Source organism: Mesocricetus auratus, unplaced genomic scaffold (assembly GCF_017639785.1).
Source record: "Mesocricetus auratus isolate SY011 unplaced genomic scaffold, BCM_Maur_2.0 Super-Scaffold_100676, whole genome shotgun sequence".
In the NCBI taxonomy this organism is placed as follows: domain Eukaryota; kingdom Metazoa; phylum Chordata; class Mammalia; order Rodentia; family Cricetidae; genus Mesocricetus; species Mesocricetus auratus.
This window is the reverse complement of record NW_024429266.1, coordinates 77,197,843-77,213,997: the sequence shown is the minus strand read 5'-3', so window position 1 is coordinate 77,213,997 and position 16,155 is coordinate 77,197,843. Positions and strand designations below refer to the sequence as shown.

The following is a 16,155-nucleotide window of genomic DNA, read 5'->3' as shown; positions in this document are numbered from 1 at the left end:
CTTTGGCTTTCCTCCTACTTCAACTTTCTGACTTGTACACTTCCAGAGTGTTCTTTCCCTTGTTTTCAGAATGCAAGCCTAGCTTACACACTTTCAATGAAAGGAAAAGGTCAAACTTCTAAACCAGTGCTTCTCAACCTTCCCAGTGCTGTGATCCTTTAATACAGTTCTTCATGTTGTATGACCCCAACCGTAAAATTATTTTCATTGCTACTTCATAACTGTAATTTTGCTACTGTTATGAATTACAATGTAAATATCTATGTTCTCCAATTACCTCAGGTGACTCTTGTGAAAGGGTTCTTCCACCCCTCAAAGGGGTCATGACCCACAGGTTGAGAATCATTGCTCTAAATAGAGACTATAACAGTACATACATGGTTTTATTGCTTTAAACCACTTTGCTATCTTAAAGTGTATTGCTGACTGTCATTTACCAGGCAGAGTATCCTACCTCCATTTCCTTTGCTTCATTCTCTGTAACGATTATTACCATGTCCAAATCCTAGTATATTTTTAATAATAATGGTCTATAAACATTTCTAATGGTAACTTTTACATTTTACATTTTATTTGTTTTAATGTAGGGAAGAACATTATTGCTTAATTTTGAGTTTTTACAGCTCTGTAATGCACCTTAAATAATTTCTTCCAAGTAATTTTAATTATTTCAATGTATTTGAAGTTGCTTTTAAAGGGAATTATTTCCTATATGTTAGAGAAATACACAAATGATTATGTTTTGGTAATGGAGAGATGCATCTAGTTCTACTGAGTCCTTGAAATGTCTACTTCCATCCTCGCCTCTAACTGCACTGTCACTTCTGTTTATAAAAGATGAGACTGAGCTGAGGGGAATTAACTAAACTTTGTAACAGCCTCCCAGTCAGTGTGCAGGGGACTGAGATCTGGGCCAAAGACTGCTTGTTTCCTCTTACTGTTCAGAACATTAAGAGAAAATATGATGTTTTCTTAATGTGCCCAGAATTTATTGTTGGTAGTTCTTTTTGCTTATTAGTTTGATAGTGCAGTAAGTATTTAATTGAGTATACAGTACAATGCTAGGTATTCTACAGAGAAATATGACATATATATTTTACCATGAAAAATCTTGGTATTAAATAATGTAGGTAAGAAACAAACACATGTGGCCATCCTACATGATATTAGTCACACATTTCTTGTGCTATTGATTGAAAGATTCTATGATTGCTGAGACTAATGCAAAGAAGAACAAAAAAAATAATAACCATCATTTAGTAAGCAGCAATAATGTTCTAGCTACTTTGTTAAGCCCTATGAATTTGATTTCTTATTACTGAGAAATATGTATACATTTATTGTTCCCATATTATGGATAGAAAACTTTGTCTAAGGGAAGCTTTATACTTTGTACTGATCCCTCCCATGTTAGTTGTTAATCAAGAAAGTGCTTCACAGACATGCTCACAAGCCAACCTGATGGAAGCAGTTCCTCACTTGCAGTTCCCTCTTCCCAGGTGTGTACAGTTGACAACCAAGGTCATCCATCACAGTATCATAGACAGTTTATGGACTTGAACCTCAAGCTCTTAGTTACAATTCTGGGTTTCAGCTTTCTTTTACATTGGTATTCTAGCTTATCCTTGATTCTTACTTCATGATATTCTATGCAGTATAGAAAAACATCAAAAAGAGATGGAAAATATTTAATATTTCTTCCTCCATAATTTTGTGCATTTCCAGACAAATGTTCTTAATTCCTACTACATTTACCCTTAGCTAACAGCCTGAGGAAGCAGAAAACATGGGATGGAGACAAAGAGCTCCCCTTTCACACCCCCCATTAATTTCTTCTCTCTTAATATTTTCTGAGGTGCTTACTGTACTCTGTACCATTTTGTAGCCACTGCTTCAGACCATGGAACTGTAGTTCTTAGCATTATTATGTTCCCTTAAATGTGCCCCTTTCCTTGTTCCTGAACTGTGTGTTCCTGACCCTTGCACTTACACCTGGCACAGAGTACCAAGAGTAGTCTGTGAAGCTGGCATTAGTGACTTACGTGTAGGAAATTTTTTATTTAGCAGATGTTTGAGAACAGTAACTAAAACTGAAGGAGCCGCCTAACTGTTTAGGTAATGGGAGAGAGGATGGCAGATTGGAGCTTGAGTAGAAAGAAAGTTTATTTCCAAATGAAGAATAATGTATTATATGATAAATAGGTCCTTGTAAGCTAGCCACAAAAGCAAGTCAACATTTAGAGAAATTGTTGCTGCAAGGAACTATGCCAAGACTTCTGAAGGAGTTATTTACAAACTTTAGGACCATTGTCATTCTGCAGCTGAGAATCGCTTGATGGTAACCATTCTAGGATATCTAGTTTCTTTCCTGATATGCTCACCCTCAAATGATAGAGTTTTCATTTTGAAAGAATTCTGATTAATCATCTAGTTGAAGAAACATAGGAAGAAAAAAATTTCCCTTTATAGAGTAATTGACATGGGTTTGGATGTATTTGAATGTTGTGTTTCTTTTTCAGAAGCCACACCATCTCTTGCCATGTAGCTTTGTCGCTATCGGTGTTTTAGTGGTGTGTTTCCTGCTTATCCAAGTCTGTCCCTGGACTTACTATGTGTATTGCTTGCTGCCAGTGCCAATTTGGTATGCAGTTCTAAGAGAGTAAGTAGCATGTTTTATTTTCCACTTCATTTGCAGTTAAATCGGCATTTAAAACGCATTAGATTTTGTAGATGAACTTTTCTTGGGGCTGCCAGCTCACAAAAAACAACACGGAGACTTATTATTAATTATGAAAGCTTAACCTATAGCTTAGACTTGCTCCTAACTAGCTCTTATAACTTAAATTAACCCATTTATATTAATCTGTGTTTTACCATGTGTCTTTTTTTACTTTTCTTTTATTCTGTATGTCTGACTCCTTCCATATCTCCTTGGTGTTTTCCAAAAAGCTCATACTTGCTCTCCACCAAAACAGAAAAGCCATTTCACTCAAAAGTCTTCTTTATCTCTTCCAGATGGCCTCTAATGCTCTATGATTACATTCAGTCAACTAGTTGCTAACTTAGCCTCCTAACCCAAGGTTAATTTTATTTAGTTAACGCAAATGTAAACTCAGAGTTCATAGTGTGATTGAATATCCCCCAACAAGTTTTCTATAGCATAAGTCATAAAAGACAGTCATCATACTCTCAAATGTCCGAATACTCTTTTTGTTTACAACTGCATAATGTTACATATTAAACATCCCTTTTGATTTACCTTTTTGACTTCACTTGTATTGCCTTGGGGAAGCAGTGACCCTGTAGTATGAATAATAAAAACCCAGAGACAGATATTGACGTTAAAGCTAAAGATTGGAGAAGCAAAACAACCAGTTACTAGCTCTTACCTCTACCTCAGACTGGGAGGGTAATCCTGGCTTCAGATTGCATCTCCATTGAACTGTTCCTCAGACTCAATGAGACTGAATGCAGAAGACTGAATGCTGAATACCACATGAGAGGACCCTAAGCTCTACCTCTCTAGTGCTGGAATTAAAGGCACACACCACCACTGCCCAGCCTTTTTGGCTGACTAGTGTGGCTGCTGCCTGGCCTCTATGGCTATGGCTAGCTTTGCATTCTGATCTTCAGGCAATAAAGATCATAAGCAGTATGTCACCATGGTGTAAAAGTGATCTTATTATTACACTCAACCCAAAAGGAAAGCACTCCTTCAGGTTTCAAACACTTTGAAGAGCATCTTTAAGATTGCATAACAGGCTGGGTGTGATAGTGCATGCTGTGATCCCAGTACTGGGGAGATAAAAGCAGGAAGATCTGGATTTCCAGGTCTGGGCTCTTTAGGAAAAGACTTTCTAAACAAATAAATACAAGGCAGCTGGCTAGCATGTGGGTCCTGATACTATATATTTTTTATTCTAATATTTTTATTCTAATATTCAATATCCTTGATTATTCTATTTTCTAAAAATATCATTTAAAAATATTGAGATATTAAAATATAAGAAATAAAACATGGAAATGCCTCAAATATCTTTAGATATAAGGAAAAAGATAAAAGAACACACTGTGACATTGCCATCTAAAAGGAGTAAGGCTGTTGGTTTGCTTAGTTAGCTCATAGGTTTTGTTTGTTTTCCTGATATCATTTTTCTGGTTTCACAATTTTCTAAAAGGTTTTCTAGGCAGGAAGAAAATTCTGCTCTACAATAGAGCCTCTTCTGAATTATTAAATAGCTTAATTGTAGAGATAGCGTATGTATATTTAAATTTTAAGGGAAGATGTGATTTTTCAGTTATATTTTATTTTACCCTTTTAATAGGTTGCATGGAAAATAAAACATAAAAAGTGAGTTTTCATGCTGCTAGAAGGCTCCATGGGTGATAAAGGAATGAACAGATTCCTGCAGGTTCTTCTCTGACCTCCACATGCACACTATGGCGTGCACATTCACACACTTATATACCCACAAAATAAGCAAATAAAATGGAATATTTAACCCATTTTTTCTAGAATAAAAATCCTCTGAAATGACTTAATCTTTTTTGCTTCTTTGCTTATTACAGCAGAAAACAAAAGAGATATTCTTCTTGTGGTTCTGACTTTTCTTTCCGAGGTGGCTACTTAGCAGTGTGATAACATTCTATTCTACAGCCAATATTTTCAATCAGAAAAATGTCATAAACCAAATGACACTGGCCTTTTATAATTACCTACTTAATGCTCGACAAATGCTAAGTTTTTCTTCTTGGTGATGAAATGTAAAATGTACTCAAGTATGTAATGCATTTTTGGTGGTTATAAATTCTCAATTACAATTAGTGTACAATTAATGATATCTTAAATTGGGTTTGGAAAAGGTTATTGGCTCAATTTAAAAGTGCAATTAAGCTAAGAGTAGTGGTGCATGTCTATAATCCCATCTCCTTAGGAGGCAAAGGCACAAAAACTGGAGTTTTGAGGCCATCCTGACTAAATAAAGTTTAAACGAAAGGCTGGAGCTTTAGCTTAGTGTCAGAGTGGATGTCTGGCATGTATAGAGCCGTACATAGGTTTAGTCCTTGGGATTGCAATTAAATGAACAAACGAATAAATAAGTCAATAAACAAGTCAATAAATGCAATGAAGACTTTCCCTCCTAAGACTGTGGATGTAGCTCAGTGGTAGATATAAGGTTATCCAGGTTAGTTTCAGTATTTTTTTTTCAGTTTCTATACTTTTGGGTTATTTTCTTTCTGGAATATCTGTAATGTGTGTACCTTTGTTTAAACTAAGATCATACAAAAATCATTTATTGAGCCAGGCAGTGGTGGTGCACACCTTTAATTCCAGCACTTGCAGGTAGAGGCAGGCAGATCTCTGTCTGAGGCTAACCTGGTCTACAGAGCCAGTTCCAGGACAGCGAAGACTACACAGAGAAGCCCTGTCTCGAAAAACCAAAACCAACCAAATAAATAAATAGGTAAGAGAGAAGAATAATTTGTTGTCATTAACATTTATAAAAACTAAGCCGGGCGTTGGTGGCGCACGTCTTTAATCCCAGCACTCGGGAGGCAGAGGCAGGTGGATCTCTGTGAGTTTGAGGCCAGCCTGGTCTACAGAGTAAGTTCCAGGACAGCCTCCAAAACAATACAGAGAAACCCTGTCTCGAAAAACCGAAAAAAAAAAAAAAAAAACCAAGCAAATATGTGTCATCATTTTTCCCAAAATACTTAAAGATTTCCACCAATAAAAGTAAGCAAATGCTATATTTTATCTTAATATCTAAATTTCAAAAAATTTATGAATGGAAATTTCTGGTATTTTCTTTTTAGCTTTCAGCAGCTTTTATTTTTTTCACTATGTTGCTATTTTAAAGTGCTTTGCAAATTAGAAGTAATCTTTTTGTAAATTGTCTTCTCAAACAGATATCAAGTTATTCAAGACCTGGTTGCATCACTGTTGACTTTTCCTCCGAGGCATTTTGTGACCTACTTACTTGTCTTTGTCTTGGGAATTGAAGTACTGGTGAGTACCTGACCAGACTGCATCTCCAAGTGTCTTGCATTTCATGATGCTAGTCTTAAGTGTCCTTACTCTTCATTTTTTTGGCAATATGTCACCAGGTGTTGAGTTTCTTCTACCGCTATATGCTGACAGCTGGACTGATTGTGTTTGCGGGTTGGCCATTTCTCACTCGGCTGTGGACCCGAGCAAAGGTATAAGTACTTATGCTGGCAGGACAGACTGGAGTTACTTCGTGTTGATATGTGTTTGACTCAAAGGATTTTTTATTAAACAAAGGAGTGGAATGCACTGACACATGAAGGGCCTGGTCCTTTGGACAGGAGGGCTGTCATCAACTTTCAGTCTCTGATATATACATATATAATGCTCCCGTTGGATTGAGCTAGAGATCTAGAAAGGCTGTAAAAGCAGTGCTGCCTTGTTGGGAGCACTCATGGAGCCTCTAGTACTTCAACGAGGGAGAAGTCTGCACACTGTTGAAAGAAGAAAATGGCCTAGGGGTTCTGAGGAGTAACCTCCCTTTTGCCCCATCCACACAGTTCTTTCCTAGGGGAGTAGCATTGCATGGATTCTGTGGGTTTTAAAAAACACATGAAGTTGGGAGGGAATCTGACCAAAGCACATGTATGAAAATTTCTAACAATAAACCCAAAGCAGATAGTAAATATTATTTAAGTTAACCATATTTGTAATGGTTGATCTTGACTGTTATCTTGACGGGATAAGGGTTCCTATAGAAAGTAGTCTCTGGGAGTGTCTGAGCGATTTCTAAAGTAATCAAGGTGAAAGGTCCTCCTTTAAATACTTGTGCTATTAGGGGGAAAAACAAGAAGGCAAAGTGAGCATCAACGTTCACTTTCCTCTGCTTCCTGACGTGTTGCAGTGTGACTAACTGCCTCAAGCTGGTGCTGTCATGACTCCCCTGCCATGATGGACAGCACTGTGAGGGAAAACAAATCCTTCCTTCTTTAAGTTGCTTCCTGCCATACATTTTGTCATTACAAAACTAACTAACACAATGTTACTTTCCACAGTAAATACCAAATGGGTTTTGCTTTTAGTTTCACAGCTGTGTACTATATGGGATGCTAAAAACAGATTTCTCTACCATATTTGTTTAAATGTATTTTTTTTTCTTGATTGTAGATCACCTGCCTGAGTTGGGCTCTCTTCTCTTTGCTTCTGGCAGTGTTCCCACTGATGCCTGTTGTGGGTAGAAAGCCAGATCTCTCTCTAGTGTACGTACATTATTGTTTTTCATTTCAATAGAATTTGTACTCTTCTGACACTATGACATTTGAAAACAATTCCCCAACCCCCCCCCTCTGTCTCTGTCTCTCTCTCTCTGTCTCTCTTTGTGTGTGTATGTGCGTGTGTGTGTGATATGTATGTGGAGAATCATGAAGGCCACAGGAGGATGTGAGATCCCTTGGATCTGAGATTGCAGTGCCTGGGAGCACCTGTTGTGTGGGTGCTGGGAATTGAACTGCCATCCTCCTGTACAGTAGGAAGTGTTCTTGACTACTGATCCAACTCTCCAGTCCCAACACCTTGGTTCTAAGCTTAATATTGCATGGATAAACTTGAAATAGTAATGTAAAATTACTAGTTATAATCTTAGCCTTTCACCTGAGAGGCTTGGTCACCTTGGACATGCTACCAGACCTTCACAGGCAATGAAATTGCACCAGGCAATAACTTAAAACTTACCCCCACCCTTAGACTAGGTAATTTTTTATTTTGAGTATTATAGAATCTGTCAAAATTTTAGTTACATGTGAAAGTGTACTGTTGCTGAAGTGTTGCCTTTGGGTGTGCCCATAACCAAATTCCATTGACAAATGGAAGTTTGTCCTATTTGAATTAAAAATTTTTCCTGTAGGGGGGAAAATCTATTTATTTTGAAAGCTTTACATTTATTTTGTATTGTCCTTTTTAATTTTAGTCTTTATACATAATTCTTGGGGAAATTTCAAATCAGGCACCCCAATCTGTTTTACCTTCTAGTCTTTCCATATCTGCCCCTAATTCTTACAGCATACTCCCCCACAAAAAATGATTAATTCAAAACAAAAGAAAAGCCCATCTCAGTCTTCCATCTTTCCAATATGTTTCATTCATCCTAGTGGTATTGGGAGCTGCCATGTGTCACGAAGTATACATTTTGTCCAACCAGCCCTGCCCACAAATGTTCATTGCAATGAGTCATTGGCTTGGTTCGAGGCCTCTGGCCTCTGGCACACCATTATCACTGGACCCTCACTGAAACTCCTCTGGGATATCCTGTTGTTGTCCCCAGTCATAGGGACCCTGTGGTTATCCCCCTTCATGTAGGTCATAAATGGGGTACATGTTAGGTTGGCCAACTCAAAGCCCAGGATGTGGGTCTGGATTGTAGCTGAGCTGGTTGGGGTCCATGGGGACTGCCTCCTCAAGTGAACCAGCTCTCCTAGGATCCTGCCCATTGGGAGAGAGGTCATCTTTCCTGAGAGCTGGGGGCAGCACCCTGCTGCATTATTCAGCGATGGGAACAGGGCCATTGTTGTCTTGTTTTGTTTTGTCTGTAGAACTAGGTAGGAATCAATCCTGGGACCTTCTACTTGCTAGAAAACTTTTCTGTGTTTAACCATTCAAATTGTATAGAAACCTTTATGTTTTAAAGATGTTCCCAAATGTTGATGATATGTTTTTCCTCAATATGATGTAGACAAGTGTTAAAAAATAATTGGTTGCTGCTGGGTGTTGGCAGCGCACGCCTTTACTCCCAGCTCTTGGAAGGCAGAGGGAGGCGGATCTCTGTGAGTTGGAGGCCAGCCTGGTCTACAGCGCAAGTTCTGGGATAGCTTCCAAAGCAATACAGAGAAACCCTGTCTCCAAAAAAACAAAAAACAAACAAAACAAAACACATTGGTTGTCTTTGCTTTTACATTTTTTAAGTTGTTATTAGGTAACCTAGTGGCACTCCTCTCCACCTCATGTGTGTGTGTCCTTGTATGTCTGTGTGTACTTGACTAAATTATCTTTGTTTCATCTAGCTGCTGTAGTTCTTTTACCTGTATATGTAGCCCAGGCTGGCCTCAAACACAAGGGTCCTGCCTCAACCTTCTGAGTACTGAGATTTAGGCAGGTATACCACCCCACTTCATTCTTTTTACAAATCATATAGTCATCTTTGATGCTTACATCTGAATGCTCTGGGCATTTTTTAAACTTTTGCTTTTTGAGACAAGGTTTCTCTGTGTATCCCTGGCTGTTCTGGAACTTGCTCTGTAGACCACGCTGGCTTTGAACTCAGAGATCTACCTGCCTCTGCCAATGGAGTGCTATGATTAAAGATGTGGACCACCACTGCCCGATTCACTATGGGCATTTTTTAAAAGCATTTTAACCAAATTTTTAAAAGATGAGGAGTATATCTTTTTTTTTTATAGTAGGAAGATTAACTGAATATTTGTAAGCGATTGTTAATTTAAGAAATTCTTTTTATTATTTTTTAGTAAACATTTATTCATTTACATCCTGGCTACAGTTTCCTCTCTAACCTCTTCCTTCAGTCCCTCCCTCCATACCCAAAATGTTCTCAACCCCCAATCCACTGCTCCTCTGTTTCTGTGTAGAAAAGGATAAGTCTCCCATGAGTATCAACAAAACATGGACATGCCAAGTTGCAGTAAGACTAAGTATGTATGAAGGCTGAGCATAGTGACCCAGTTTGAGGAATAGGGTCCTAAAAGCCACTAAAATAGTCAGAGACAGCCTCTGCTCCCACTGTTAGGAGTCCCACAAGAGGTACAAGCTACACAATAATTTAAGACATTTTTTGCATTTCTTTGTTGGTTAGTTTTCCTGGTTTTATACAACAAAATCAGTGTGTGCTAGATCAGGAGTTGTTTTAGGAATGCAGTTTATAAGCAGAGCCCAATAATTGTACTGAATTATAAGACCCCACCATCTAAGCTATACTTTTATATTACAGAATTGCTAAGTCAAAGTTTTGGAACTTTCATGAAGAATACATAGCATGTGAGAAACTAAATTCAAATACTCCTATGTATTTACATATTATTATGCAGATTGTCCTGCAAGTTCTTCTGGTGTCTCTGTAAGGCCCTTTTATCCTTCTGTCAGCCACTGTCCATTTGTCCTGCTCAAGCAGCATTGACAGAGTTAGGGAAGTAATAATATGCTAAAAGGGGAATAAATTGCATAAACGATCTCCGTAGAAATTTGCCACTTGTGTATTCCACTAAAGACTGACTCAGAAAGCAAATAAACCTTCTAAAATGTGAAAAATCAAATTTGTGTTTTTGAAAATTATGATGTTTCTCTCTAAACTTGATTTAAATTGCTATTAATGTTGAGTTCATGTTGGCTTCCTGTGATTATGTACAATTTATTCTTAGTTCATAGAGGAAGTTCTATCTTCATTTGCTCTCTCACAGCATTTCCATCCTCTAGATTACAGAAACAGATACATGAAGCATTTAAGGTTAAAATAAGAAGAGCAGATAGGAATATAGTTAACTGTCAGATTAGGTGAGCCAGTGTATTACAGCAAAAGTGTTGCCAATGATTTAAGATGCATTTTACTTTTTGAAAGAAAGAAAAAAAGCAAAAATTTTTATTTTGTATAGCTACTTTCCTTGAGTTTTATTATGTCTCAAGTGGTGATGTTTTTTCTTATGACTCAGATTATTTGAAAAATTAAAACAAATGTCATTTGTTGTAGAATATTGTAAGATGAGTTACATTTGTTTATGCTGTGGAACATTTGTTTAATGATACAAAGATGTGTTGCATTCTTTTTTATTGCATTTGTTTAACTCTGTGAAACTATGATTTTGCCTGTCTAAAATACCTGATTGGTCTAATAAAGAGCTGAATGTCCAATAGTGAGGCAGGAGAAAGAATAGTTGGGACTGGCATGAAGAGAGAATAAACAGGAAGAGAAATCTGGGAAAGGAAAGAGCAAAAGAGCAAGGAGAGGAGGACTTCTGGGGCAGCTACCCATGGAGTAAGAGGGTAAGTAAGATACACAGAAGTAAGAAAAAGAAAAGGCCCAGAGGCAAAAGGTAGATGGGATAATCTAGGTTAAGGAAAGCTGGTTAGAAATAAGCCAAGCTAAGGCTGGGCATTCATAAGAAAGAATAAGTTTCTGTGTGTGATTTATCTGGGAGCTGGGTGGCAGGCCCCCTGAAGAGCAAAACGCCTAAAGAGTAAAAGAGCAACCAACTTCAGTCAACCATGTTCTTGCCCTATATTTAATCACGCATTTGCGCTGGCTTATTTCTCTAACAAGCTCATTTTTCCTTAGTTCTTTTAGAGTTATGGATTGTATCTTGAACATATTTTCAGTTATATTACTCAGAGTTTTATGAAGAAACAGAGCTAAAATTCTTTGTTAGTTGCCAGTGACTTTAGTGACCCACCTTCCTGATGGTCTAGATAATGAAATTATCTACTTCATCATATACAAGATGACTTGTACGGTGATGTACCCCCCCAACACCTTTGGGACCACTACCCTACCTTACAGCCTTGCCAGCTGAGGGATACCAAGGTCAGTGACAGGAAGGAGCTGCTTGGCCTGAAGGGAGTGCTATGTTTTTCTCTGTGTGAATGAATTCTCAGTGTCAGAATCTGCATTGCATATGGTGACAGTCATCTGTTTAGCTCTCTTTTATATTCTCTTCTGGGTATTTGCCCAGTTCAGATTAAGAAACATGGCGTGGTGAATGAATTAGAGAAATAAGATAATAAGGTAAATATACTGAAATGTGGAATGTGATTCCAAGTAGCCCTGCTGTGGGCTTATCCTGCTTTTTTCCACCATTCCTCTGCCAGCTTTACTATTTCTTGTGAATTAACTGAAGTGTTTTAGAGTTCTATGTTTGAGTCAAGTGTCGCCTGTTTTCATATGCTGTCTTTAGTAAACTTCTTTAGAAAAGTTTTAATGTGAATTATATTTTGAAACAGAATGGGTGCAGGCTTGCTGGTCCTCCTGCTGTCCCTGGCTATTGTAACAACTCTCTCAAAAAGAAAAATTACTTTGGTAAAGGAGGAGCTGTTGGTACTTCTATTACAGGTCAGTTGCAAATTTTTAATAGTATGTCATACTAACCATATAATAAAATGTATCTTATTGTTATACTATTACATTCCTGTATTCCTATCACTCAATACTGTCACTTGAGAAATAAGTTGGCACACAGAAATATAAATAGCAAAAAGGTCAGCAAGAGGTAACCTGGAACAGCAGTTAAGGAGCCTTTAGGCCATCTTTGCTGACTAGACTTGAGCTTTAAGTGCTTCCTCTGGACTGAGACTTCCTGCCTTGAAGTGGTAACAGCTGGGATTGTTTACATGAAGGCAGCAGGTGACAGCCTGGGAGATAAGCGTGAGGTGGTTGTTGGCTGCGGTGTAGCAAAAAGAACATTAAACACAGCGTTTTAACATTAGTTGGTATCCCGATATTCTGTTTACAAGATGTGTGGTTTTCAGTAATGTAATGCCAGGTTTTTTTAATGTTAGTGCAATAAATAGCTTATGGGATTTTGAAAGCTAGAGATTACATGGTGCCATATTTTATAAAACTATACGTTTTATAGATAAGAATAGAAAGCACATTTTCTTTTTTTAAATTTTTATTTAAATTAAAACAATTTTATTTTACATACCAATCCCAGTTCCCTCTCCTTCCCATCCTTCCCACCATCTCTGCATACCAACCCCCCATCCACTCCTCAGAGAGCTTGAGGCCTCCATGGGGAATCACCAAAGTCTGTTACATCATTTGAGGCAGGACTGAGGCCCTCTCCCCTGTAACTAGACTGAGAGAGCATCCCTCCATAGGGAATGGACTCCAAAAAGCCAATTCGTGCACTGATTCCACTGACAATGCCCCATGTTCAGGGGGCCTGGTTGGGTCTTATATTGGTTTCCCAGCTGTAAGACTGGAGTCTGTGAGCTCCTATTTGCTCAGGTCAGATGTTTCTGTGGGTTACTCCAGCATGGTCTTGATGCCTTTGTTCATTGTTCTTCCCTCTCCGAAACTGGATTCCAGGAGTTTGGCTCAGTGCTTATCTGTGATCTTTGCTTCTGTTTTCATCAGCTACTGGATGAAGTCTTTAGGATGGCATTTAAGTTAGTCATCAATCTCATTATAGGGGAAGGGCATTGGAGATAGCCTCTCCACTATTGCCTAGATTCTTAGTTAGGGTCATCCTTGTGGATTCCTGGGAATTTCCTTAGAGCCATATTTCTCATTAATCCCATAATGGCTCCCTCTATCATGGTATCTTTCCTTGCTCTTCTTCTCTGTCCTTCCCTCAAGTCAACATTCCTGATCCCTCATTTCTTCTCCCCCCTCCCTTTCTAGCCTCTTTACTTTCCTACTTTCCTCTTTCCTCTTCCCTCCTCCCATGCCCAGTCCCTTTCCCCTTCACCAGGGGACCATGCATTTCTCTCTTAACATCCTCCTTGTTTCCTAGCTTCTCTGGGGTTGTGGATTATAGGCTGGTTATCCTTTGCTCTATGTCTAATATCCACTTATTATTGAGTATATGCCATGTTTTTCTTTCTGTGTCTGGGTTACCTCATTCAAGATGTTTTTTTTTTCTAGTTCCATCCATTTGCCTGGGAATTTTAAGATGTCATTGTTTTTTTTTTACTGCTGAGTAGTATTATATTGTGTGTATATGTACCACATTTTCTCTATCCACTCTTCAATTGAGGGGCATCTAGGTTGCTTCCAGGTTCTGGCTATTACAAATAATGCTGCTGTGAGCATAGTTGAACAGATGTCCTAGAAAGCACTTTTTCAGTAGGATACTAGTCCTCCTTAATTCTTTTTTTATTGTTGTTTTCAACAATAGGTTTCATTTCTTATCTTTATACTTAAAATTTTAATTTGTTTTTATTATAATTTTCCTTTATCCTTGAGAATTTCATGCATATAAACAGTTTCTTCTGTCAATTGCTTTCATATTCCCATGAATGTGTTCCCCATTCAACTTTATGCCCCCCTTTTTTGAGTATTTTATACATGCATATAATGTGCTTTGGTCAAAGTTGGTCCCCATTCCCTCCCCTCCAATTTCTACCTTATCCCCAAACAATTTTCCTTGCCAACTTCATGTGTTTGCTTTTTAAATCTACTGAATCTACTTTGTTACCTCTGAAGAAAACTGACTCTTCATCCTCCAGAAGCCCCCTATTGCCAGCAGCTTCTCTGATAGGGGTGAAGTTTTATGTGCTCCCCACACCCATGTGTGCTGGAAGTTTGAATGGCATAGTCTCCTGCAGGTCTATGCTTGCAGTCATAGTTGCTATGAGTTCATGTATGCAGTGGTGCTGTCATGTCTGACTTTCACTACCTCTGGCTCTTACAACGTTTCCATCCCCTCTCCACAATGATCTCTTCTTCTCTGCATGTTGACCAATTGTAGGTCTCTGTATTAATCCCCACCTGCTATAAATAGTGTCTGTGATGAGAGTTGAAAGATGCTCTGCTGTGTGGGTGTAAAGATAAGAACTTAGGGAAGAGTTAGCTATGTCTGTTTAGCAGAATAATAGTGCTAGGTTCTAATCTAGGGCCTATGATCTAGGTTTTTGGTTCAGTTAACAGTACAAGCAATGAGGTCCATCTTGTCAAGGAGGTTATGTTCAAGCAGAAAGTGACTGGTTACTCCCGTAATAAATGTGTAACTATTGCACTCGTGGGCCTGTCCTGCCAGTCCCATTATTGTAGCTGGAAGTGTTCACAGCTGGGTAAAAGAGTTGATTATTTTTTTCCCAGTAACATGCATAGCACCTTACTGCCCTGTAAAAGCTAGGCCATCAGGATGGTGCTTCCTGCTTAGTATCACTTAATTTCTCCATGTCCTCTGTGTATGCGGTGTCTTCAGCAGAAATCCTGCCATTAACCTCTGGAGGGTAACTGAAAGCAATGGATGTAACCTATAATATTATTGAAAAGAGTCTTTGGGATCACACTGACCAACAACTTGAGTGCCCTCCCATTGCACCTTATTGGTTTCCTGTCATCTGTTGGTGCTCTAAACATATATCTAAAGAATCAAATCTGTCCTCTATATATAAGAGACAACATGCAGTATATTTACCTATGAATTTCATAATTCCATTTTACTTTACAGTTGAATAATATCCCATTATATATATGTACCACCAAGTTCATCTATTGATGTCCACATATGTATGGGTGTGAGACCATTCACTGGGACATGGGAAACCAACCAGTGGGAGCACCCTCATAAAAGAATGATTCTCTCCATATAGAATGGGCTCCACTGAGGGGGAACTGGGATTGGAATGTAAAAAATAAATAAAAATAAGTGAAAAAAAAGTGATTCTCCCTCTCTCATAGCTGTCAGCTGCCAATACCTCCTCATTTGTTGGTGATGCCTAGAGAGTACCTCCCCCATCTATGCCAGGATTTAGGCTTGCTTTCTCTTGTGCAGGTAATTATAACACTGTGAGTTCATGTGTGTAATAGCCATGGCCAGTCCAGCTGAGCAATAGTTCATCTATACTTTTCTTACCCATTCGTCTCTTAATAGTCGTCCAGGTTAATTCTTTTTCCTAGGTATTATGAATAGAGTATCAGTGAATATGGGTATTTAAGTGACTGTGGATATGAGGCCATTTGGGTGTATGCCCAGGAGAGATATAGCCAGGTCATGTGTCAGTTCTATTTCCAGTTTTTGAGAAACCTCCAGACTGGTATTTAAAATGTCTGTACTAGTTTACATTCCCACCAACATGAGTTCCCTTTCACCACTTCTATACCAGCTCTTCTCTTTGTTCTTTAATGGATAAATAATCATATCTGGAGCTCTACTAAACCCACGTGAGTCTTCTCAGAAAGTTCTCTCAGAACAAAGACATCATAATGTAAGGATTTACAAAGTAGTGTGAAATAAAAATATTACCATGCTTAAAAGATATAATAAGTTACATTTGTTCTTAGAGAGCAGTAGTGAACTCATAAAAACAGAAGCCTTAGTAAACACCCTGTCAAGCCTAGGAACATATGTTTCATTGTAAATGGCACACTTGACTGGCTTTTCTCTAAAGCCGTGTAGTTTTGACAGAATCTGCCTACAGTAATGAGAGCTTTGACAGGA

General features: G+C 38.3%; 1 protein-coding gene across 3 annotated transcripts in view; it reads left to right on the top strand.

Moving 5' to 3' along the window:
- The window catches only part of Pign (phosphatidylinositol glycan anchor biosynthesis class N), a 123,749-nt gene that overhangs the window by 49,132 nt on the left and 58,462 nt on the right, over positions 1-16,155 (top strand). For all 3 annotated transcript variants that reach the window (XR_005873945.1, XM_040738107.1, XM_040738106.1), the window contains exons 16-20: positions 2,520-2,659; positions 5,911-6,010; positions 6,109-6,201; positions 7,157-7,248; positions 11,987-12,095. Coding sequence is in view for 2 of the 3 variants with exons in the window: in XM_040738107.1 (XP_040594041.1) it covers positions 2,520-2,659; positions 5,911-6,010; positions 6,109-6,201; positions 7,157-7,248; positions 11,987-12,095 (534 nt within the window). In the remaining variant the exon portion in view is untranslated. The remainder of the gene's footprint in view (positions 1-2,519; positions 2,660-5,910; positions 6,011-6,108; positions 6,202-7,156; positions 7,249-11,986; positions 12,096-16,155) is intronic.